Raw genomic sequence first — 21,216 nt, forward strand, 5'->3', positions numbered from 1 at the left:
AGACCAAGAGTGAGGCAGATCCAAAGTGATTTCATATAGATCCCCCTTCTCTATTTGCTGATGACAGTATCCCGGTTGGATAATACAGTGAAGGATGAATATCAGAGGACATGGCCTCTCTATCTGCTCAGTAATGTAGCTATGAGCTGAGCTGACCATGTCCTCAAATAACCAAATCCAGGATAGAAGAATGGATGGAAGGTTTGTATCTGAAGTAATTTTGGAAAACTCTTCCTAATTTTAAACTCTTATTTGAACTCTTTTTTCCCCCCATCACGGTTATACTATATTTCCTCTGTTAGAATATTAAGATTTTAGAGTCTGTCATATAGTGTCCAACTTTTTCTTAGGGCTTCAGGCATCTTTACTTCCCTCAGGAATTAGGTGCAGTGGCCAGGGCAACGATTATGATGGGGATGGGAATGTTGATCATAAATCATCTGTGGAGACAATGTAACATAAGTGAGCCTAACATGAAAAACCAGTCCCCAGGTGATAATGGAAGTGATATAGGAAACAAAAATACCTTTTGGAGAAGTGATTTCAGACTGTCAAGGAATTCTTGGGGTGGTTTCTCCTTAAAAGAAGCACACGAAGGGCATTTCTGGAAAACCAAGAAGAAAAAGAAACATTCATTTGCACCCTTAAGGCCATGGTTTCTTGGAAAGAAGAAAGAAAGGAAGGAAGAGAGGAGGGAGGGAGAGAGGAAGGGAAGGAAAGCTAAAAAAAAGAAGAAAGGGAAAGTTGGAGGAAATAAGCAATTATGAAGCTCCAACTTCATTCCAAACATTACCCTAAGCTCTTTACAAATATCTCATTTAGTTGGGGGGAGGCATATCACCTGCCTATTATCCAGCAAGCTCAAAGACAGAATCCTGTACTGTCATGTTACTGAGGGCAGGATGGAGGGAGGGACAGGCAAAGGAGGATGGAGAGAACATGAAGCCAAGCCCTAAGAGTCCTAGATTCCATTTCCACATTTGTCCTAATAGAGTGAGTAATTTTTTGTTAAGTTACTTAGCCTCTTTAGACCTCCTTCCCCCTCCCCCTTTCTCTTTCTCTCCCTCTCTCTCCCAAAATAAAATCAATAAAGTCAGTTAGGGATGATTGATGATCTTTGTTCTGTTCTATATTTTTGTTTTAGGTTTTTGCAAGGCAATGGGGTTAAGTGGGTTGCCCAAGGCCACACAGCTAGGTAATTATCAAGTGTCTGAGGTCAGATTTGAATTCAGATCCTCCCAACTCCAGGGCTGGTGCTCTATCCACTGTGCCAGCTAGCTGCCCTGATCTTTGTTCTATCAATCAACTTATACACATTTATGAGCTATCTCCTGTACTGGATGCTAAATGCAAAGAATGAAACAATGCTTACTCTTTAGAAATCTGTATGCAATTGGGGAAGGTGACCTGCACATATATAAGTATGCATAGAATAAAAGCCAAGGGTTTGGGAGGGAAGGACAGAGGGCAGGAGCAGTTGGAGCTTGAGGTACAAGGTGGAGTTTGGGTGGGGCCATTTGTGCCATTCCAGGTGTGTCTAAACCACTGGACTGACTTGAGTCAAGCTTGTTTTGAAGGAAGAGAGGGATTTTATGAGGCAGAGTTGAGATTGGAGCTCATTCCCAATGTGAACAGTGGTCTGAGATAGAAGGTCTTATATGAGAAACAGAAAGTAGGGTAATTTGACTTGATTATGGTATGGAGGGAAAAAGAGTAATTCATGACAATGAGACTGGAAAGATTGGTCAGGTTATGAAGGGCTTTGAAAGGCTCACAGAGCACTTTAATGTGTGATTCTAGAGACAATAGGGAGCCACTAGAGTTTACTGAGTAAGGCCATGAATGATATGATCATATCTGTATTTTTTTAAGATGGACATTCATGTGGAAGAATAGATTGGGGAGGGGAGAGACAATGCTGAGGCAGAGAGATCTAATAGGTAGCTATTGCAATAATCTAAGCAAGAACTGATCAGGACCAGAATCTGGTGTCTCTCTGAATGAGGAGAAAGGGTCCATGTGGGAGAAGTTGTGGAGGTAGAAATGGAAAATTTGACAGCTCATCAGATAGTTGGGATGAAGGAATTAAGAATCAAGTCTGAGAGACTAAAAGAATTCTGGGGCCTTCCACAGGTGGAGGGGGAGGAAGAAGCAATTATATAGATCCAAATGTTGTGCTAAGAAAAAAGAGAAAAGAAGACCAAGGAAAATACAGTGGAGGATGGAATATGGATGAAGAGGAGCTAATGAGACTGAAAAGGATGAGGTAGGTGGGAGAGGAACCAGGATAGAACCGGGTCACTAAAACCCAAGGAAGAATGTTCAGGAAAAGAGAGTGAGTGGTCCATAAGCCAAATGTGGCATAGTTCCAGAATGATTAGGACAAAGAAAAGCATGTTAGATTTGCTAGTTGGGAGAACCGATAACTTTGAAGAGAACGGTTTCTATTGAGTAATAGGGTGAAAAGTCAGATTTAAGATGATTGAGAAGAGATGAAATTGAAGCAAGAAGTATAGACAGTTTGACTGAGAAAGGGAAAAGAACATTATCAGTTAAGATGAATTCAGGATCTTAGGGAGGGCTTTTGTTTTCCAGGATGGGGAGACTTGGATTGGTTTGCAGGTGTCAAGGAATGAACTAGTAGACATAAAAGAGTTGAAGATAGTGGGATATGATTGAATGGGCAGTCTTCTGGAGAAGACCCAAGTAAATGGGGATGAGGGCCTGTGTACCAGGATTATTCTTTTGGGATAACCAGTCACCTAGTTATTACTTGTCAGCAATGGGTCTTAACTCAAGTTTTTTGTAGCTCTGGGGCCGTCTCTTCATCCACTATGGCAAACTGCCTTTCAAGTTAATAAGAATAATTAGCTTCCTCTCAACCTAACTTCATTCTCTTCCCCCTTCCTCCACCTCTTCCCTCCCCACGATGCTTCATGTGTGGCTATTAGTACCCATCCCAGCACCCCAAATTTCCAATTATGGTCTTGTTTCTAGACCACTAATAATGTGAGAAAGGAGGGTTGATAATATAGTTGTCTAAATTAAGAGAAAATATTTCAGAGATTGCCAATGACAGCAAGTTTCCTTATACCCAGACTACTACTTGGCAAGTTGGGTACGTGGGTATATTGCTTTCATCCTCACAGGTCACCTGAATCCTAAGGGCAGCATAGCATCTCTGGCCCTTTGAAATCTGGGGGCTGTGCCTTTCTCCAAAGTGAGACCTAACCAGGAAGACTCAAGAGGCTTTTGGGGAATCTAGTTCACAAGCAGAAATAAGGTAGATGGCAAATGACAATAAACTTACTGGTTTTGTCTTTTTGGCTTCCTTCCAAGGCAGTCTCCTTCTGAGTTGATTAATTAATAAATCAAATCTTGTTTTATTTTTTTCATCATTGGAGGGCTGTAATGGGGCTTCCTGGAAACATTTAATGGCAGACTCCTCACAGTGTTTCTGAAAGGAAAAATGTTTACACATGTATGAGAAAACTAGGGAGAAAAAGTGACCATCCCTGTCTTGGTCATTGCATCTTTCTCAGTGGTTTGGATTCCTATCAATGAATAACTGACATCTAAATTGAACAATACATAGAGCAATGAGCCTGGAGTCAGGAAGACCTGAGGCCAAATCCTGCCTCAGATGTATAGCAGCTGTATTGCCATGGCAGGTCACTTATCCATTGTCAGTCTCAGTTTTCTCATCTGTAAAATGAGGAGATTAGATTCAATGGTGTGTGCCTTTGAATCAAAAGTGTTTTTTGAAGGTTTAAAACTTGCCTCTTTCATACAAGGCTGTGTGACCCAGGTTTAATATCTGAGTATCCTAGGCAATTCTCTGCCAATCAGAGAAGGTGCCCACCTGCACTGGTAAAGGAAATTTCCTCATCCAGGAATGACAATGAGATCATAGGTTTGAGCCCCTTCCCCTTTCTTCCCCCATTTTAGAATTCAAAAAATGCTATATAGAGCAATTGCATTGGATTCCTTCTGACAACCTCTGGAGGAAGGTACTAGAAGTAATTTCTTGATCATTTTACATCTGAACAGCAGATTCCTTAAGGCTCACTGATTTGCCTGAAGTCACAGAGCTGGTAAGTATTTGAGGCAGGATCTGAACTCAGGTCTTCTGGACTACAAATTTCTATTCCCTTTTCTATTTGGCTTCTCATAACATCTTGGAGGGACCTTTAAAGGAAGGAAAGAAGCCTATCCAGTGTGCAGCAACTACTTTAGAGCTTGTCAATATTATTTCATTTGATCCTCACAACTCTCAGAAGGAGGTGCTTCTTCTTATTCCCATTTTACAGATGGGGAAAACAAGGCAGGCAAAGGTTAAGCGATTTGAAGCCAGATTTGAATTCAGAACTTCCTTACTCCTGGCCCAAGACTATCCATGGTACCACTTAGCTACCTTTGGATACCATTCACCTGGTGTCTCACCCTGGAAAGTCCAGGAATTCTGGAATATGCATTCTTTCACTTAATGAGCTATCAGGATACTCTAATATATATATATGTATGTATTCTGTTGAAAGCATAGAAAGGTTGCCTACTATGTGATCCTGAATAAGTCACTTTACTTCTGAGTCAATTCTGAGCAATTCTCTAAGACTATAAGGAATATTGTCTGCATTGATTGAGGAAGTTTCCTCATCTGGGAGTGCTTTATACTAATGAAGCCACAGGCCCAGTCCTTTTCCCTGTCATAAAATCAATACAACCAAACAATCTGATTCTGTAACTATTTACTTTTAAATTAATTCATTTCAATTCATAAAGTGTCAAAGCAGCTCCTCGTTCCTTCCTTCCAAATCCTTATCAGGATTCTTTTTTTTTATCTATTAATCTTTTTTCCTTTTTTCTATTATATGATCACAGTCACTGGAAAGTACTATGACTGAAGAGAGGAAAGGAATTAAATTTTCTCTGCAGAGAGGGTAATTTGATCTTCCAACCTCAGGGACTAATATTGAAGTCTCCTCCACATTTGGGGTGATGGACAGCAAGTTAAGCTATAATAAGAGCCAACCCTTATTTAACACTTCCAAGTTTTAGATAAGGAGTTCAACATATATTATCCCATTTGCTCTTCACATTACTCTTTGAGGTAGATACTAATTTTATTGCCATTTTACAGATGAGGAAACTGAGTCCCAGAAACTTTGTGTCTCACTCAGGGTCACAAAGCTAATAAATAACTGAAGTAAGATTCAAACTCAAGTCTTCCAAATGCTGAATCCAAAGTTCTAACTACTATGTGCCTAGGAATTAAAAAAAACCTGCCTAGATTTAAGGAATGTTTCCTTACTCTAAGAGTTTTAGGGTAAAGGCGCTATCATTAAGGGTTAACTTTATCTTCTTAGTGAGTTCTTCTGGAACCTGATTGATAGTCTTGTTTCAATTAAGATCATATAAGGAAAAAAAAGAAATTAGCCTATTTCTTTAGGCAAAGGATGGGTGAAGTATAGATACAGCCAAGTACAGCCCCTGCCCTTTAAGGTTTACAGCTTGCTTTAGATGATTTGGTGATGGATTGTTCATCAACATTTTTCTACAAAAGAAGCCTAACAATTAAAATCTGCCGTGATATAGTGGGCAGGACACTGCCATGGAAGTTAGAAAGGCTCGGGCTCAAACCCTGATTCAGGTATTTACTAGCTATGTGATCCCGGGCAAGTTACTTAACCTCTCTGAGCTTCAGGTGGCTCAACTGCCAAAGGAGAAGGCTGGACTTGGCCTTCCAGTTTTAAATCCTAAGGTGCTCTGTGAACATCACAGAAGAGAAATTGAGTATTTTCCAGAGAGAGAGAGAGAGAGAGAGAGAGAGAGAGAGAGAGAGAGAGAGAGAGAGAGAGAGAGAGAGAGAAAGAGACAGAGAGAGACAGAGATAGAGACATATATATATATACATGTATAAATATGTATATATATATATATATATATATATAGAGAGAGAGAGAGAGAGAGAGAGAGAGAGAGAAACAGACAGACAGACAGACAGACGGAGACAGAGAGAGACAGACAGAGACAGAAAGAGAGAGAGAGAGAGTTCCTTTTATATAGAAGGAAAGAACAGCATGGAAAAAATGCATGAATTAACATGATTTGAAGAAGCATTCATTAGCTGGCCATCCTTTGTCAAAATGTATTTGCCAAATACTATCATAATTTTGCAATGAAAGGGATCATAGGGGTATCTCTTCTAATATACATATATGTGCACATAGATACATATTTACAGAAGAAGAAACTGAGGCTTAGAGAGGTGGTTACAAGTCTATGAAGTAGTAGAGCTATATAACTCAGTTCTTTGGAAACCAAGCAGGGACTCCTTAAACCGGGCTCTCTGGAATGCAAGGGGAGAGTGTCTCTAGATAGATTTCAGCTTGGATGCAAAAACCCATACCTTCATTTTCTGCGATAGCTAACTGAAATTTAGAATTTCATTGGATTAAAAAAAAATACTCTGAAGGGGTTCAGAAACTTTACCAAAGGAATCCACAACAGAAAAGAAGACAAAAAATCCTTCCCAGTGTCAAAAGTGAGAAAAAATGGGAAGCCCTCACCTTGAAAAATAAAATTTATAATTGTTTGGTATTTAAATGAATCAAGTTAAAGCTGGTTCTAAGAAAATGTAAGATCCTAAATCAAGGCAGAGCCCTAGGAGACCTCCAAGGTCATTTGGCCCAGCCTCTTCACCATCTAGGTGAGGATGCCAAGGCTCAGAGGGTAGAATTTTACTGGAGTCACCCTACTTTTATAGGATCTTAGTGCTAAGAGGGATTGCCAGACCTACTGAATCAAGTCTCATCATTTTACAGAAGAGGAAACTGAGGTTCTTTGAGGTTGACTTTCAGTCACACAAAGTGTCAGAGGTGGGATCTGAACCCACATCTTCCTGATATTCTACCTCCCATACCATGAAATTGTTACTTTTGGGTTCATTTTAAAAAAAAAATGGAAAAAAAGCTTCATCTTTGGAATTTCTTCTAAACAAGTTAATTGCAGGGGGTAAACCCCACAGCTAGGCCCCTTGTTCCCAGTGGCTTTCCAGCGGGAACCTCATGTCTCCCCTGTGTGCTATTTGGGGAACCACCCCAAGGTGATCTCAGTTCCCAAGTCAAGAATTGACTTCTTTTCTCTGCTTCCTCCTCTTTGTGGTCTCCCTTCATCCTCCCTTACAGTCTCTCATCATCCTTCTTTGTAGCCTCCCTTCACCTTCCCTTGCAGCCTCTCTTCATCCTGTGTTTCAACATCCCTTCATCCTTCCTTACAGCCTCCCTTCAGCTTTCCTTGCAACCTCCCTTCAGCCTTTCTTACAGCCTCTCTTCATCCTTCCTTTCAACATCCCTTCATCCTTCCTTTCAACATCCCTTCATCCTTCCTTGCAGCCTCTCTTCATCCTTTCTTGTATCCTCCCTTCAGCTTTCCTTGCAAACTCCCTTTAGCTGCCCTTGCAGTCTCCCTTCATCCTTCCTTGTGGCCTCCCTTCAGCTTTCCATACAGCCTCTCTTCATCCTTCCTTTCAACCTCCTTTCATCCTTCCTTGCAGCCTCCCTTCATTCTCCCTTGCAGCCTCCCTTCAGTCTCCCTTGTGACCTCCCTTCAGTCTCCCTTGCAGTCTCCCTTGCAGCCTGGCCACCAGCTCTCAGCAGGGCCAAGCAGCCCCTTTCCGCACCTTGTCAAAATGCTTATTTAAGAGAAAAGATTTCGAAATGTGAACCTAGGCTCTGCATTTTTCCTTGAAAACCACATAGTTGCATCTGTTTCAGTTTCTCTCGTTTTCTTTTCTTTTTAACCACTACCCGGCCTAACTTACTGGAAAAAAAATAATATTCATAATTAAAGAGGCAAATTTTCCAGCTGAAACTGAGAAACCTTAACTGTTTCATCCGTGATGATCTGAACAACCAACGAGGCTTTCTCACCGGGGCCCAGGATTGCTGAGTTAACACTTCCAGGTGTGTATGTTGACAGAAAATGAGGCTCCAGAGAATGGAGTCCTGCAGACCTTGGCTCATTCATTAGCCTGCTGATCTGCAGGCTCAAGGCCATTGATTATTCATTTTGCTGATTTTTAAAGTAGGTTTTATGCAAGTCCAGGGTATGTTCTGAATTACAGTTCGCTGGAGATGACTAAGGGTTTCTTTCCAGATTGCAGCTCTGGGAGCCTCTTTAGCTTCTAACCTAGCTGCAGATGGTTTGGCCTCTATGTCTCCCCGTTGTGACTTGATCAGTGTCATACAGCTGCCAAGGAGGAAATCTAAAATTTGAAGCTAGGTCCCTTCTGACCCCAATTTATAGAATCACATGAGTGAGAGGGGACCCAAGAGGAAGGAAATAGGCATCTGAGGCAGATAGAGGTCGCATACTTGTGTCTGGAGCTAGATTTGAAATTGGGGCCAGTTCTCTGTTTATTGTGATACCTAGCTGCTTCTAAGGGATGTTGATTCCAAGTCCCTCAGTTTTACAGATGAGGGAATTGAGGCATGGAGAAGTTAAGTCAGGTCACCCAACTATAAAGTGCATAGAGTCTAGGATTTTACCTTAGGTTTTTTTTCTGATCCTGAGCCTAGCTCTCTATCTACTGTGCCACACTGTCTTGTTGAACCTCTTTCAACTTGCAGTGTAAAGTCCCTTGGTGTTGTGGAAGGAGAACTGAACATAGTCAAGAAAGGCACATTTATATTCCAGCTCCAACTGTATGACTTTGGATAAGTCCCTCTTTACCTCAGTTTCCCTCCTGTAAAATGAGTATTATAATACTACCTTTTCATAGATTGGTAATAAGGAGAGTGCTTTGAAAATGTCAAGGTATTATGGAAATATGAGCTGGACAATTTTTAAATGGGGGTCTCCGGTCATTCCCTCCACATACACTGTCTGACATACCTTTGCCCATTCTCTGTGTCTCTGAAGCACTGTGTGGTTACAGTTGCCTGGTTCTTCCAGGATTGTGAGACCCTGAACCTGAGTCTTGCCTCCTGTAGGAGGCAGGTCCCAGGACCTATTGGGAATATTAGTTTTGGGTATCTCTTTTCCTTGACCACTTGCCATTATGAATTATTCAGTGGAATTATCTATGGAATCCTCCGCTGTTTGAGGGTCATAGATCTGGGAAGCCCAAGAAAAGTAAAAAAACCACAGAGACATATCATGGAGACACTCTCCTTCCTTTTTCTCCAGCAAGAGATGGGGAGGAGGGCTGAGCCTGCAGCCAGATGCACTGTCTCAGATTTCACATTGGAAAATGTTTGCCTTCATTCAAATAGAATTTCACAGTCCATGGAGGCTCTGCGTTGAACTGGATGAATGATAAGGGATCCCTTCCAGCTCTGAATCCTGTATCTGATGTCACTCCGTTATATTTTTGAGAATGGAAACACCTAAAGAAGTCCTTCAGGCAGCTCTGCTCCCTTGGACACATCATGGAAACTAGGGTTTGAATCATTGAAAAGATAGGGAGTTGTAGAGATACACTGACGATTGCAATAACTCACTTTATAAAAAGATCATTGACTTCCAACTGGAATGGACCTTACAGAACACTCAGTCCATCCTCAAATTTTATAGATGAGGAAACTGGACCTTAGAAGGGTGAATTATCTCATCTACAAGGTTACATGGAAAGCAAATGGTAGAGTCAGGGTTTGAACCTAAGTCCTCTGACTTAACATAGAGCCTAGCACATAGCACATTCCCCATCTTTCCATGATAAGAATCCCTTGAAAAATTTGCATATCATTTACACATATGTAATTTCATTTGTCCTCTCGACAATTCTGTGAGGCCCGTATCATAGATATTATAATCTCCATTTTACAGATGAGGAAATTGAGGTTCTCAGAATTTAAGGGACTAAAGAATAAGAGGCTGAACTTGGACCCAGTTCTTAGCAACCAAGTTCAACATTCTATCTAATACTCTACTAAGAGCTATACAAAGACTATGGACTTATCTACTACTGTTCTACTGCCACTGGAGAGTCTCATCTACAACCCAAGCCTAGTGAACTACTCTGCACACACTGACAAATAAATAAATATACTTAAATATGTGCATTGTACCCTATGTATGCCAGGCTATGCCAACTGTCTGGAGAAAACACTTAAGTGTCTTCATTTCTATTCATTTTTATATCCTTCTGTAGGCCAAATGGTCTCAACTGTAACTGAAGATTAGCCAAAAGGAAGACCAAAGTGAAATATCCATCAACTGAAGCACTTGCTCCTTTTCTGAGTTGGCCAACTGGGAAGATACCTTAAATCTTCCAGTGATGCCATTTGTTTCTGAAACGAGACACCATTTGACAAGTATGGATTTCATCGCTGAGATGATACCCTTTCATTTTGCCTCATTGTTTACATATTCAAAGCATGATCAACAGACACATCTATTAAGAAGCATCCTCCCTTGGACTCAGTTTGGGACAATCTTCTCCTAATTGGTTGGAGAGAGCTCTTGGTTTGATTCCTTTTGTAAAGTGTATCAGTAAACACCATGCAGAAGTTGTTTTAAGAAAATGAATTTCTATGACTCATTCACTTTCTCAACTATTTATATTCATTTACAGTAACTCCTTTCTTGTTACTCTTTGGTTTAACATCTACACCCCTCCCTGTACTGGTTCCCAGCACTCTTTCTATCTCTCTAAGGTTATTTGTGTTTTTGAGACCACATGTGGGTGACAGTGAAAACAATCTATCGCCATTTAGGAATCAGCTTATCTATCTAACTGGTCCTTCCAGGGATTCAAATGGATTTCTTTTAAGGAGTTTAAGGATGCATAATTCATCGTGCAAGCCACACCTTACTGATTAACAAAGTTCCTCTGAGACTCCAAAGAAGTATAATTATCCCCATACCCCCCCCCCCCCCCCCCCCCCCCCCCCCCCCCCCCGTTCTTGACCATCCTAAGAATTATTTTTCTTCCCCTTAATGGACAAGCCTCTTTTGATATGCACCCAAATTTTACCCGCTTCTTTCCATTGGAAATTAGATGAGTTACTTACTACTCAGGTCCTTTCTCAAGGCAGAGTGATATTAATTCCAGCCTAGTAGATTTGCAGATCTTGGCTGAGGAACCCAGTCACTAAATTTAGTCCCAGGATCTGAATTCAAATCCCATCTAGGTCACTTCTTAACTGTATGACCTTAGGCAAGACATATCTCTGGACCTCAAGTTCCTCATCAGGAAAACTCTGTGGTCTCTAAGGTCCCTTTCAGTTCCAAATCCATGAATTTAAGATACTATCTATCTATGTCTTGCAAGAGAGAGAAGATCAAATTCAACAAATGGATATGTATATGTACAAAAAAACCTCTTAGATTATCCTTAAATGAACTTGAAATCCCTGACCACTCATCATAGAAGAAAACTGAGTAAAAGATAGATCAACATTTAGTAACTTGTTGGGTGCAAGATTTAATTCCAAATCAATGAACTGTTACAGGAGGCGGGATTTAATTTTGATGCTACTCCTCACTCTTGCTTGCTCTACCTAGATAAGACATTTCCTCCTCAACAACCTTTTACAATACTCAAAAATCAACATATAGAGTAAGGTAGAACTGATCTTACCTCAACATTTTCAGGGGTTGGCAGAAGTGCAGGATCCTAGAGCAAAAGAAAATGGCATTCATATGATTTTTTAGGTGGAAAATGAACTCCTTTTAGATTGAGAATAAACAGCATCAAAGCTTTGAGTTGTTCACCCCTTGGTGATGGCTCAGTTCCTACTCACCGTATCGTTCACACAGGTTTTCAGTTGTTCAGCAATATGTAGAAGTTGGAGTATCCTGGTCTGGCGGCGGAATGGGGTGTTGTGTTTAGAGGCCGCTGTCCCAGAGACGATGATGACCAGGAGGTAGATGATTGTCCTCTCCATGGGGCTAGGTTTTAGGCTTCCAATTACCAAGAGCCAATCCCTAGCTTGGCTAAGGGTCTACTCCAGGGTACAATGGACAGGCTGCTAGCCACTCACCTATTTATTCATCCTTACAGGAGAGCTAAAACCCTCCCATTTCAGCCTGGAAATCTTTGTGAGATGGATGAATGTGAGTAACTTTTTTCTTTTCCACTGGCTAGGTATACGTGTGCATGTGTGAGGGTGTGGGGGCAGGGATTGATGGAGACAGCAAAATGTGCCCCATCTGCATGTTAGACAGGAAAAGGAGAGAATGGGTGGATTCCAGTTTTCACCATGAATCAAAAGGGGCCCAGGAGTAAACAGTAGGTATTATAAGCTTCAAAGCAATAAACAAAAACACCTTGATCTCCTTTTTTTCAGGCCACCCACAGAATCTTACCTGTACCATCTGACACCCTGGGGGCACACTCATAGTGACACTCCAGGGATGAGTCAATTGTCCTCATTTGTTACCCTATAGGTCTTACCCCAAGGGACTTTGTCATTCTGTTTGGAATTAGCTGGTATGCCATTAGGAGTAGGAGGAGAGGAAGCCTTTAGGAAGTTTTGAATAGAGAGGGCATTTCCCAAAGAAAAATTCTAGCTTCTGGCTAACTCAAATATGGGACTTAGGCAGCCAGCATTTAGTGCCTGTTGTGGACAAATTGTACATTTGTAATAGCAAATCTTGGTTTGCTATTATTAATAGTGCTACCTCCCAGCAGTGGGAACTTGGACAAATGACTTAGCTCCGAGAATCAGTTTCTTCACCTGCAAAATAGGGATAATAGCATTTCCAGAATCACTTCACAAAATTGTAGTGACATGATGCTTTTATAAAATAAAGTGCCTCTATATGCCATGTTGAAATGGCATGATTATGATGGTGCTGGTGGTTTCTGACAATGCATCTGAAAATCTTCATTCATTCATCCAAGGTGCTGTACCTCCCTGACCCAATGCAGCATCTTTGTTGGGCATCCCTTCCATGTGATGGTCCAGTAAATCTCCTTTTGTTAAATGTTAGATGTTCTCTGAAGGTCTTGTTCACCTAGGTGGTGGATAGGGAGAGAGGGAGAGAGGGAGCGAGGGAGCGAGGGAGAGAGGGAGAGGGAGAGAGAGAGAGAGAGAGAGAGAGAGAGAGAGAGAAACAGCAAGAGACCCAGACTCAGAGATAGAGATAGAGACAAAGACAGAGACACAGAGATAGAAACCAAGACAGAGAGAAAGAGAAGACTGGTATAGACTACAGACAATAGAGATAACACAGAAAGGAGCCCAGAACAGAGGCTTGTGTGGGTTATATGGGGGTTAAATGGATGAGGAACTTACTAAGGAAATCAGAGTAGTCTGACAGGTAGGAGAAGAATGATGAAAGAGCACAGAGGAAAAATGTATTCAGGAGAAGAGAATGGTCAACAGAGACAAATGTAGCAGTAGAGAAGTCAAGGAGGATGGAAACTGAGAAAAGACCATCAGAGCAGGTAACTTCAGACAGAACTTGTTTGGTTGAGTGATGAGGTGGGAAGTCAGATTACAAAAACTTGAGGAATGTGTGTGAGGAGAGGAAATGATGGCAAATGGAGACAACTTTTTCTAAGAGTTTAGCTGAGAAAATATAGGAGAGAAATAGGATGATAGCTCAAGGAAGGGTAGCATCTAGTTGAGACTTTTTTAGGTTGGGGGAGAGTTGTAAATAGGGAAAAATTGCAAGTTAGAGAGGGAGCATGATAATGAAAGCAATATGCTTGGGGAGACTGGAAGGAATGGAATCAAGATCACATAGAGAAAGGGTTGATTTTGGAAAGAAGATGGATCATCTCCATATCCCAAGATTGGAACAAAGAAGGAGAGACTGGGAGATTTGTAGATGGCAAGAATGGGAACAGTGGGAATCAAATAGTTTCATTTTTTTCTTAGTAAATTGGTAAGATCCTTCAATGAGATGATGAAATGAGAGGGGGGTGTAGGAAGTTTAAAGAGAAAGGAGGGCATTTGTTATAATTTCTATGAGGAATGAGATTGAAAATCAATTAGAGATGGGTAAAAGTTCCCAATTGAAGCTGGAGAACTAAAGTCTGTAATAAACCTGGTTAGCATCTAGTTGTGATTTCCTCTAGGTCTATTAGGTGCCATCTGAGTAGGAACAAGGAGTAAAGAAGGGCATAAGGAAGCGTTTGAGTCTGGCAAGGGATAAGCAATGGAAGCACGAGAGTTTAAGGTCTCAGTGTGTGGTTGAGTTGGTTAACTGTAGGGTCAAAAATTGAGAAAGGAAAAGAGTAGAGTCAGAAAAGGGCTGATGGTCGGGGAAAGTGCTGAGGGCTGGAGTAGGGGATTGGAGACAATGACTGGAGTGGTTTACCATTTCCTTTTCCATCTCACTTGACAGATAGGGAAACCGAGGCAGATGGGGTTAAGTGACTTAGCCTAGGTTGCACAGCTAATAAGTGTCTGAGGTTGGATTTGAACTCAGGAAGGTGAGTCTGCTTGACTCTATATGGTTATGGCCAGATAGAGTAAATTCAGATTTTAACACCAAGGAAATGGAACATTTATGAATAATGGTGAGATTCAGGGGGCCGTCCCTTGGAGTCACTGAGTTGGAATAGATGGAACAACTGGAAGTTTAGGGCGTTTGAGGGAGGATCCACATGAACAAGGACAAACCCTGGGAAGAAAGGAAGACAATTTAGCAAGGTGTTGAAATGTGAGGTAGTCAATATGCATTTAAATTCTACTTTTAGAGTTCAAACATGGATGGGTCTCAGTTTCCCCATCTGTAAAAATGGGGATCTGGATAAACAGCACTACCTACTCTACAGGTAGAAAGAAGGCTAGTTTTGGAATAAATAGAACTAGATTAGAATCCTGGGTCTATTCTTTTCTACAAATGTGATGTCTGGCCTCCCCCTAATCTAGTTCAGGCTCTGCTTCTGTAAACGAAAGGCTGAGTTTGGTTGACCAATAAGATCTCTTTCAGTTCAAGATCCTACATGAGACTTGTTCATTCTGACTACAAAGTTAATTTATAAACTTACCATAGATAGGATGGGAAGCTCAAATTGGACTTCTGTCATATGCTGGTTTGTTTGATTAGTTAGCTTTTCAGGTAACTAACTAATCTCCCCCTTAGCCTTGCTGTGTCTCAGTTTCTTCTTCTGTTAAATAAAAGGGCCAGCCTCCAAAGTCCCTTGAGTTTGAAACCAAGGATCCACTCATTCTGGTTCTTCCCTCTGGAGCCAAGCAGAATCAGCCAAACTACAATCCTTCACATTCTGAAGAAAGCCCTCACATCCCCTTCCAGTTCACAGTATGAACTATCTTGTGGAAAACTCCTTGCAATAGCTTCATCCTTCCCACATCTCTTCTCCTCTGGGTTAAACATCCTCAGTTCCTTCCTTTGACCAATTCAGGGATGGCACGATCCTTTGCTGACCTAGTTGTCTTTACTGAAGGCCAGAGGTGGCTTGACATAGTGGCAAGAACACTGACTATGAAGTTAGGAGAAATCATAATTCACAGACTTTGGAACTCCTTGTTCAATTATTATTGTTGTTCAGTCATGTCTGATTCTTTGTAACCCCATTTGAGGTTTTCTTGGCAGAGATACTGGAGTGGTTTGCCATTTCCTTTTCCATCTCATTTGACGGATGAGGAAACCTAGGTAGACAGGGTTAAGTGACTTACCCTAGGTCACACAGCTAATAAGTGTCTGAGGTTGGATTTGAACTCAGGAAGATGAGTCTTCTTGACTCTAGACCCAGTATTGCATGTACTGTGATGCCACCTGACTGTCCTTGTTCAAATCCCATTCTCCCATTAAAGTCTAAATCTAAGGCACCTTCCTTCAAGAAACCTTTTTTAATCTATCTGGTGAGAATGGCCACCTCCACACCAGGAAATCCCTTGGCATTTTACATCTCTAATAATAATGACAAGAACTAGCATTTATATCATTTCTTGAAACAATCAAAAAACAATGGAAAGTCAATATTGCCATGTCGCAAAGAACAAACTGAACCCTAAAGAAGAGAGAAGACATCTCACTCTAGTCCTTTGGAAAGGTAGAGGGTCTATGACTATGAATCACTGAATTTAACCTCATTTAATCAACTTTGGTTGTTTTTGCTGAAATTTTTTCTCGTTTTTATTTTCTTCTTAGTCTCTATATAAAAATGGCTCTCTGGAAAAGGGAGGGAGAAGGATATGGGTGATACATAAATTATGTGATACCAAACCAAAATGTAGTAATATATTCTATTTTTTTTAGATTTTTCAAGGCAATGGGGTTAAGTGGCTTGCCCAAGGCCACACAGCTAGGTAATTATTAAGTGTCTGAGACTGGATTTGAACCCAGGTACTCCTGACTCCAGGGCCAGTGCTTTATCCACTGCGCCACCTAGCCACCCCCTATAATCTATTCTTTAAAAGGTTATTTTAACAGTTTAGACAAGAGGTAATGAGGTCTGTCTATACAAAAGTGGTTAATTGATTATGGAGAGAATGGGCCATGTGCAGGAGATGTTGGGAAGATAAAACAGACAAGATTTGTCAGCAGGTTGGATATGGTAGGGTCGAGGGTTGAATGCGAGAGAAGCATCACCTGTATTATTAACTTAACCTGACTGGGAGGATGGTGGTGCCCTTAGCAATAATAAGCAAATTAGAAAGAATGGAAGGTTTGGGGAGAAAAAATGATGAGTTTTGTTTCAGACATTGTGGTCAGCAGCCAGATAGAGATGTTCAAGAAACAGTAGGTTGATGAGGGACCAGGAGAGATTTGAGGGTGATGAAGACATTATCTTTATTCCTATTTTATGAAAGGAAACTCAAGCTGAGATTGATAAAGTGACTTAATCCACTTTTTCATTAAGTGTCTGAGATAGGATTTGAAATAATTTTTTCCTGCCTCCAAGACCAGCCAAGGGGAGGGAATGTCTTTTAACTTTCTTTGTTAAAAAAAAAAAGCATTTTCTTTTCTGAATAAATGTTTATTGATTGATGTAACTGCCTCTCTCTAAGATACATATCTTATATAATTTGTTGCATATGTAGCATCCCAAGCTATTAGGTTGGGAGCTTCATGAGGGCAGGGACTGGGCTACCTATATTTTGTATTTCCCCACTGCACCCAGCATAGACTTCTGCAAAAAAATAGGCACTTAGTACATATTTATAGAATAGAATTATAAACCTAAATCTGGGAATGCCTAGGGACCCTAGTTTCAGAGAATGTGGTCAAGTGGTTTGCATGCAGTTTGATGACCTAATTCTAGCATTCTAAATCAGAGGAACTTATGCTTATAGTAATTCTGAACAACTGCAGTAAAAACATTTATGTCTTTAGAGGCATCATCATACAATAGGAAAAGTCTAAGGTTTGAAGTCTGAGGACCTGAATTTGACTATTGATTCTAAAACTTACCCAGTCTGTGGCCCTGAGCAGGTGAGTTTCCCTCTGAGTCTTAGTTTCCCCCAGGGTCCCTTCTAACATTCAAGATCATGGACTTTTGGGAAGGTGGACGAGCCTTTGGTTACATGAAGCTGATTTCCGGAATTTAAGCTTCTTCTTAGTACTCAAAGCAGAGCAGAGAAGAAGTGTGGTAGAAAAAAAAAGAATAAGGAAGGCCTAAGAGTCAGAAGATCCAGGTTCACATCCACTTACTCCCAATATGATCTTGGATAAGTCATTTGATCTCTAGTTCAGTTTCTTCATCTGTAAGGATGAGTCCAAGTCCTATTTCTTCCACTTGCTGGTTATATTATACTGACAAATTTCATCACCTCTCTGAGCCTCAAATTCCTGATCGGTAAAATAGGGATAAAAGTCCTTAAGACTAAGGGTTGTTTCAGGCATTGAGATATCAGAAGCTGTGTGAAAATATTTTGCAAAGCATAAATCGCTATGCCTCTTTTCAGCTGCTAGGATGATGATGTGATGATGTTGTAGATAATATTGAGGAGAATGGTGATGATGTTGTTGATGGTGTTGAAGATGATGGTGATGATGATGACTTTAGAGGTAAAGAAACTCTTGCCTATGAATTATAGAATAACCTGTACAATGTTCAGAAGAAGGATAGGTCTGATTATGAGCTAAAATTTTACAAGGAAAGTCAGTCCAGAGAAGGTGGGAATTTTGAATGCAAAAGTGACAAGACAATGACAAAAATTCAAAGACAAAAATTACAATGATGAAATTTAAGGACAAAAAGACTACCAATTCTAATGGAGAGAAAAGAGGAGTGGCTAAAAGATAAATGGAGAAGAAACTCATTGACTGACTCAAATTTTAAAGACATAGAAAAGAAGAAAACAAAGGTAAGTGCTGGAGAAAGAATATAAAACCATATCAGTAATACTGAAACTCAGGGGGAATAAAGGGCTAGCAAGGGAAGTTATACATAATAAAAAAAGACTTTTTAGTTTTGTTGGGGGAAAGAGAAGGATCAATGAGATGTGAGGTGGATGGAATGATGATAATAGATATTGGAGTCAAAACAGAAATATTCAACTCTCGTTTTACTTTTGTTTTCTCTGTCAAAAAGAATGAATTTTGACCAAGAAGGTCAGAACTATAGTGACCTGCAGTGAGTTGAAATCCAAGATGAGAGAGAGGGCTCTTAATGAATTAAAGTCACTTGTCCCAAATAAACAGCATCTTAGGCTATTGAAAATACCTTCCAAACATGATTTTTTTAGGTTTTTTTGCAAGGCAGACGGGGTTAAGTGGCTTGCCCAAGGCCACACAACTAGGTAATTATTAAGTGTCTGAGACCGGATTTGAACCCAGGTACTCCTGACTCCACTATGCCACTTAGCTGCCTCCAAACATGATTATTGATCCAGGGTCAAAGAGAATGGTAAAAAAGGAACCAAAGGACAGAAGAAAGGAAAATATTGCCCAAGTCTCAAACATGGGAAAAGAGTAAAACTTGCAAACTAGAAAACAGTGAGCTTTTATATGATTGTTGGGCAAAATTCCACAATGAATTATTGTAGAACTGGTTAGTGAGCATTTAGAAGAGGAAGAACTGAATACAAAGAAGCACATTGACTTTATCAAGAATGTACTAGAAGAACAACATGTGTGTGTTTTTCATAATGTAAATTAAAAGGAAAAACCCAAAACACCGAAAAGCAGCTGAGCTCTTGAGTAGTTTGAACAGTTAGTCTTACTCCTAGAAAATAGATGATGCTTTCCCTTTAAGGAAGGAAGTGGGGGAATTCTAGGGCAAAATGTCTCATAAAATGTCATCATTTTGACTATTTTTGCTTAACTATTTTTTGGGGTTACACAAAATGGGTCAATTTTGGGAGTGGAGAGGGGTAGTATATCTAGAAATAATTGTTATTAAAAAGGAAAAGCATTTAAAAAACCCAACAGCTTTTTTTAAAAAAAAGTATGTCATACAGGCTAATCTAATTTCCTTTGATTAGCTGGTTCTTGTCCTTCATCCCTGAAGAGGACCAGAATGATATCCCTATGTTGGGGTCAAGATATGGTATGATTGTCTGTGATTGATCAGGTCAGTATGATCTCAGAAAGCGCTATAGTAGTTGGGCCCAAAAAGTCCATAGGAATATTTGGGGAGGAGATGTTTCTTAATTTGACTTCTCACATTTCTTTTGAACTGCTGTGGTTTTACTTTGCTTATAGAGCACAGTGCCCTTTTAGATGTGGGCATGCCATGCTGGGCAGTCTTGATAGGGTTATAAAACTGATAAGAGAAGAGGATGCTGTAGATATAGTTTGCTAGATTTTTAGCAAAGAATTTGATAGAGTATCTCAAATTATTCTTGTGAATGAGATAGGGGGGAGACAATAAATGAATGAATTAAAAAGTATGAATAAAAAGCTTCTATGTAGGGATTCAAAAGCAGGTCCATATCTCACCTGGAGATTGTGAATGAGGAGAAACCAAGGAGACACTTGGAGGATCATGAGTGAGTAGTTCTTATGACCTCATGGGTATATCCATGAATGGATGACCTGGACATATAGTAGAATGTGTACCCCTTTGAGAGCTGAGATTTCTTAGTCTCTACCTTTATATCCATTGTTGCTGAGCAGATTCACAGTAACTGAATGGAAGGGAGACCTTTGGGATAATCAGTGGATTGTTTGGACTATTCCCACAAGAAGCATTGTGATCAGGAATGTTTGTTGACCTTGCATACATGGACTAAATGAATTCTACTAATTGGATTGTAATTAGTAAAGCCCAATGTTCCTTGTTTAAATATAACTGGCAACTTGTATTGAATATAAGTGAATTTCCTGGTTCAAAGGCAGCTCAATTTTTGTTCAAACATGTCAGCTGGTGCCTAGCTAGCCTAGCAATCAACCGATCCTCATATTCCTTTCCTCCAGGAGGTTCCATGATAATAGGAGGAGACAATATATAGAGAAGGGTGGTGGCTAGTGAAGATTATTTTTATTTGGGAAGTCAGAAGGATAGAGAATGCAACCAGAGACCAGCAGATTGACACACCTTTTCCTGGAACAGTGGTAATATTGATTTGACTATGGCTTGTTAATGGCTTAAATGGTTTTGTAAAAAGAGGCTATATAATCTCTTAATGTCCCAGGCAACTCTCTAAGATTATCAATGGCAGAAAACATTGACTTGCCTTGGAAGAGAGAGTTCTTCACCTATGCTCTATGCCACTGCAACCATAGTTCTAGCCTTCCCTGCCATTTGAATCTGGCCATCCTGTGAGATAATTATGATTATTATACAATCATCCTGAACAGGTGAGTATGCTGAGACTGAGAGCAGTTAAGTGAAATACTAAAGATTTCACAACCAGGAACTGTCTAGGGTGGGATTTGGGTCTCAGGTCTGCTTGACTCCAAGTTCAACACTGTTCTGAGTCACCTAAATGTAAAAGACTCTTTGGGCCTCAGTTTCTTCATTTGTCATAGGAGAAAACTGGACTAGATTATCTCTAGTTCTAAATCTGCAATCCCATGGTCCTAATATCTGAATGACTGTCATTTGGAGGGTGGATTCAAGTTTGTCCTCATCCCCTATTCATCATCTGCTGTAATGAATTGCTCAGAGCCTGAGAGTTCAAAGGTGTAATTCATCTAACAAGGTATTCAAATACCTTCAAGTAAAAGCAGTTACCTCATCAGTTGAAAAACTAATTTCAGAAAGATAAAAACCAATGATGATTAGTCATTCCTGGAAGTCTCAGGAACTCCCCACAAATTCCTAAAAGCTATTTTTATCCTTTTCTGACCCAAAAGGTTCCACAGCTGGTTCCTAGATCAATATACTATGAAAAGTGAATCTCC

The 21,216-nt window shown here is 40.3% G+C and overlaps 1 protein-coding gene across 1 annotated transcript; it reads right to left on the reverse strand.

Moving 5' to 3' along the window:
- Nucleotides 1–342: 342 nt before the first annotated feature.
- On the reverse strand, nt 343–12,199 carry LOC141516018 (interleukin-21-like). Its single transcript, XM_074227372.1, has 5 exons — nt 11,748–12,199; nt 11,585–11,620; nt 3,311–3,457; nt 527–604; nt 343–440 (listed from the first exon to the last, which is right to left on the reverse strand). Exons 1-5 carry the CDS (start codon nt 11,889–11,891, stop codon nt 381–383), a joined length of 465 nt encoding a protein of 154 aa, XP_074083473.1. The 5' UTR covers nt 11,892–12,199; the 3' UTR covers nt 343–380.
- Nucleotides 12,200–21,216: the final 9,017 nt, after the last annotated feature.

Source organism: Macrotis lagotis, chromosome 3, assembly GCF_037893015.1.
Source record: "Macrotis lagotis isolate mMagLag1 chromosome 3, bilby.v1.9.chrom.fasta, whole genome shotgun sequence".
Taxonomy (NCBI): domain Eukaryota; kingdom Metazoa; phylum Chordata; class Mammalia; order Peramelemorphia; family Peramelidae; genus Macrotis; species Macrotis lagotis.

Excerpts from the sequence above, each read along its gene's own strand:
- LOC141516018 (XM_074227372.1), bottom strand. The coding sequence starts at position 11,891 with ATGGAGAGGACAATCATCTACCTCCTGGTCATCATCGTCTCTGGGACA. Across the intron at positions 11,621-11,747 it reads AAACCTGTGTGAACGATACG|GATCCTGCACTTCTGCCAAC; the intron begins GTGAGTAGGAAC and ends CTTTTGCTCTAG. Across the intron at positions 441-526 it reads TGAAATCACTTCTCCAAAAG|ATGATTTATGATCAACATTC; the intron begins GTATTTTTGTTT and ends TTGTCTCCACAG.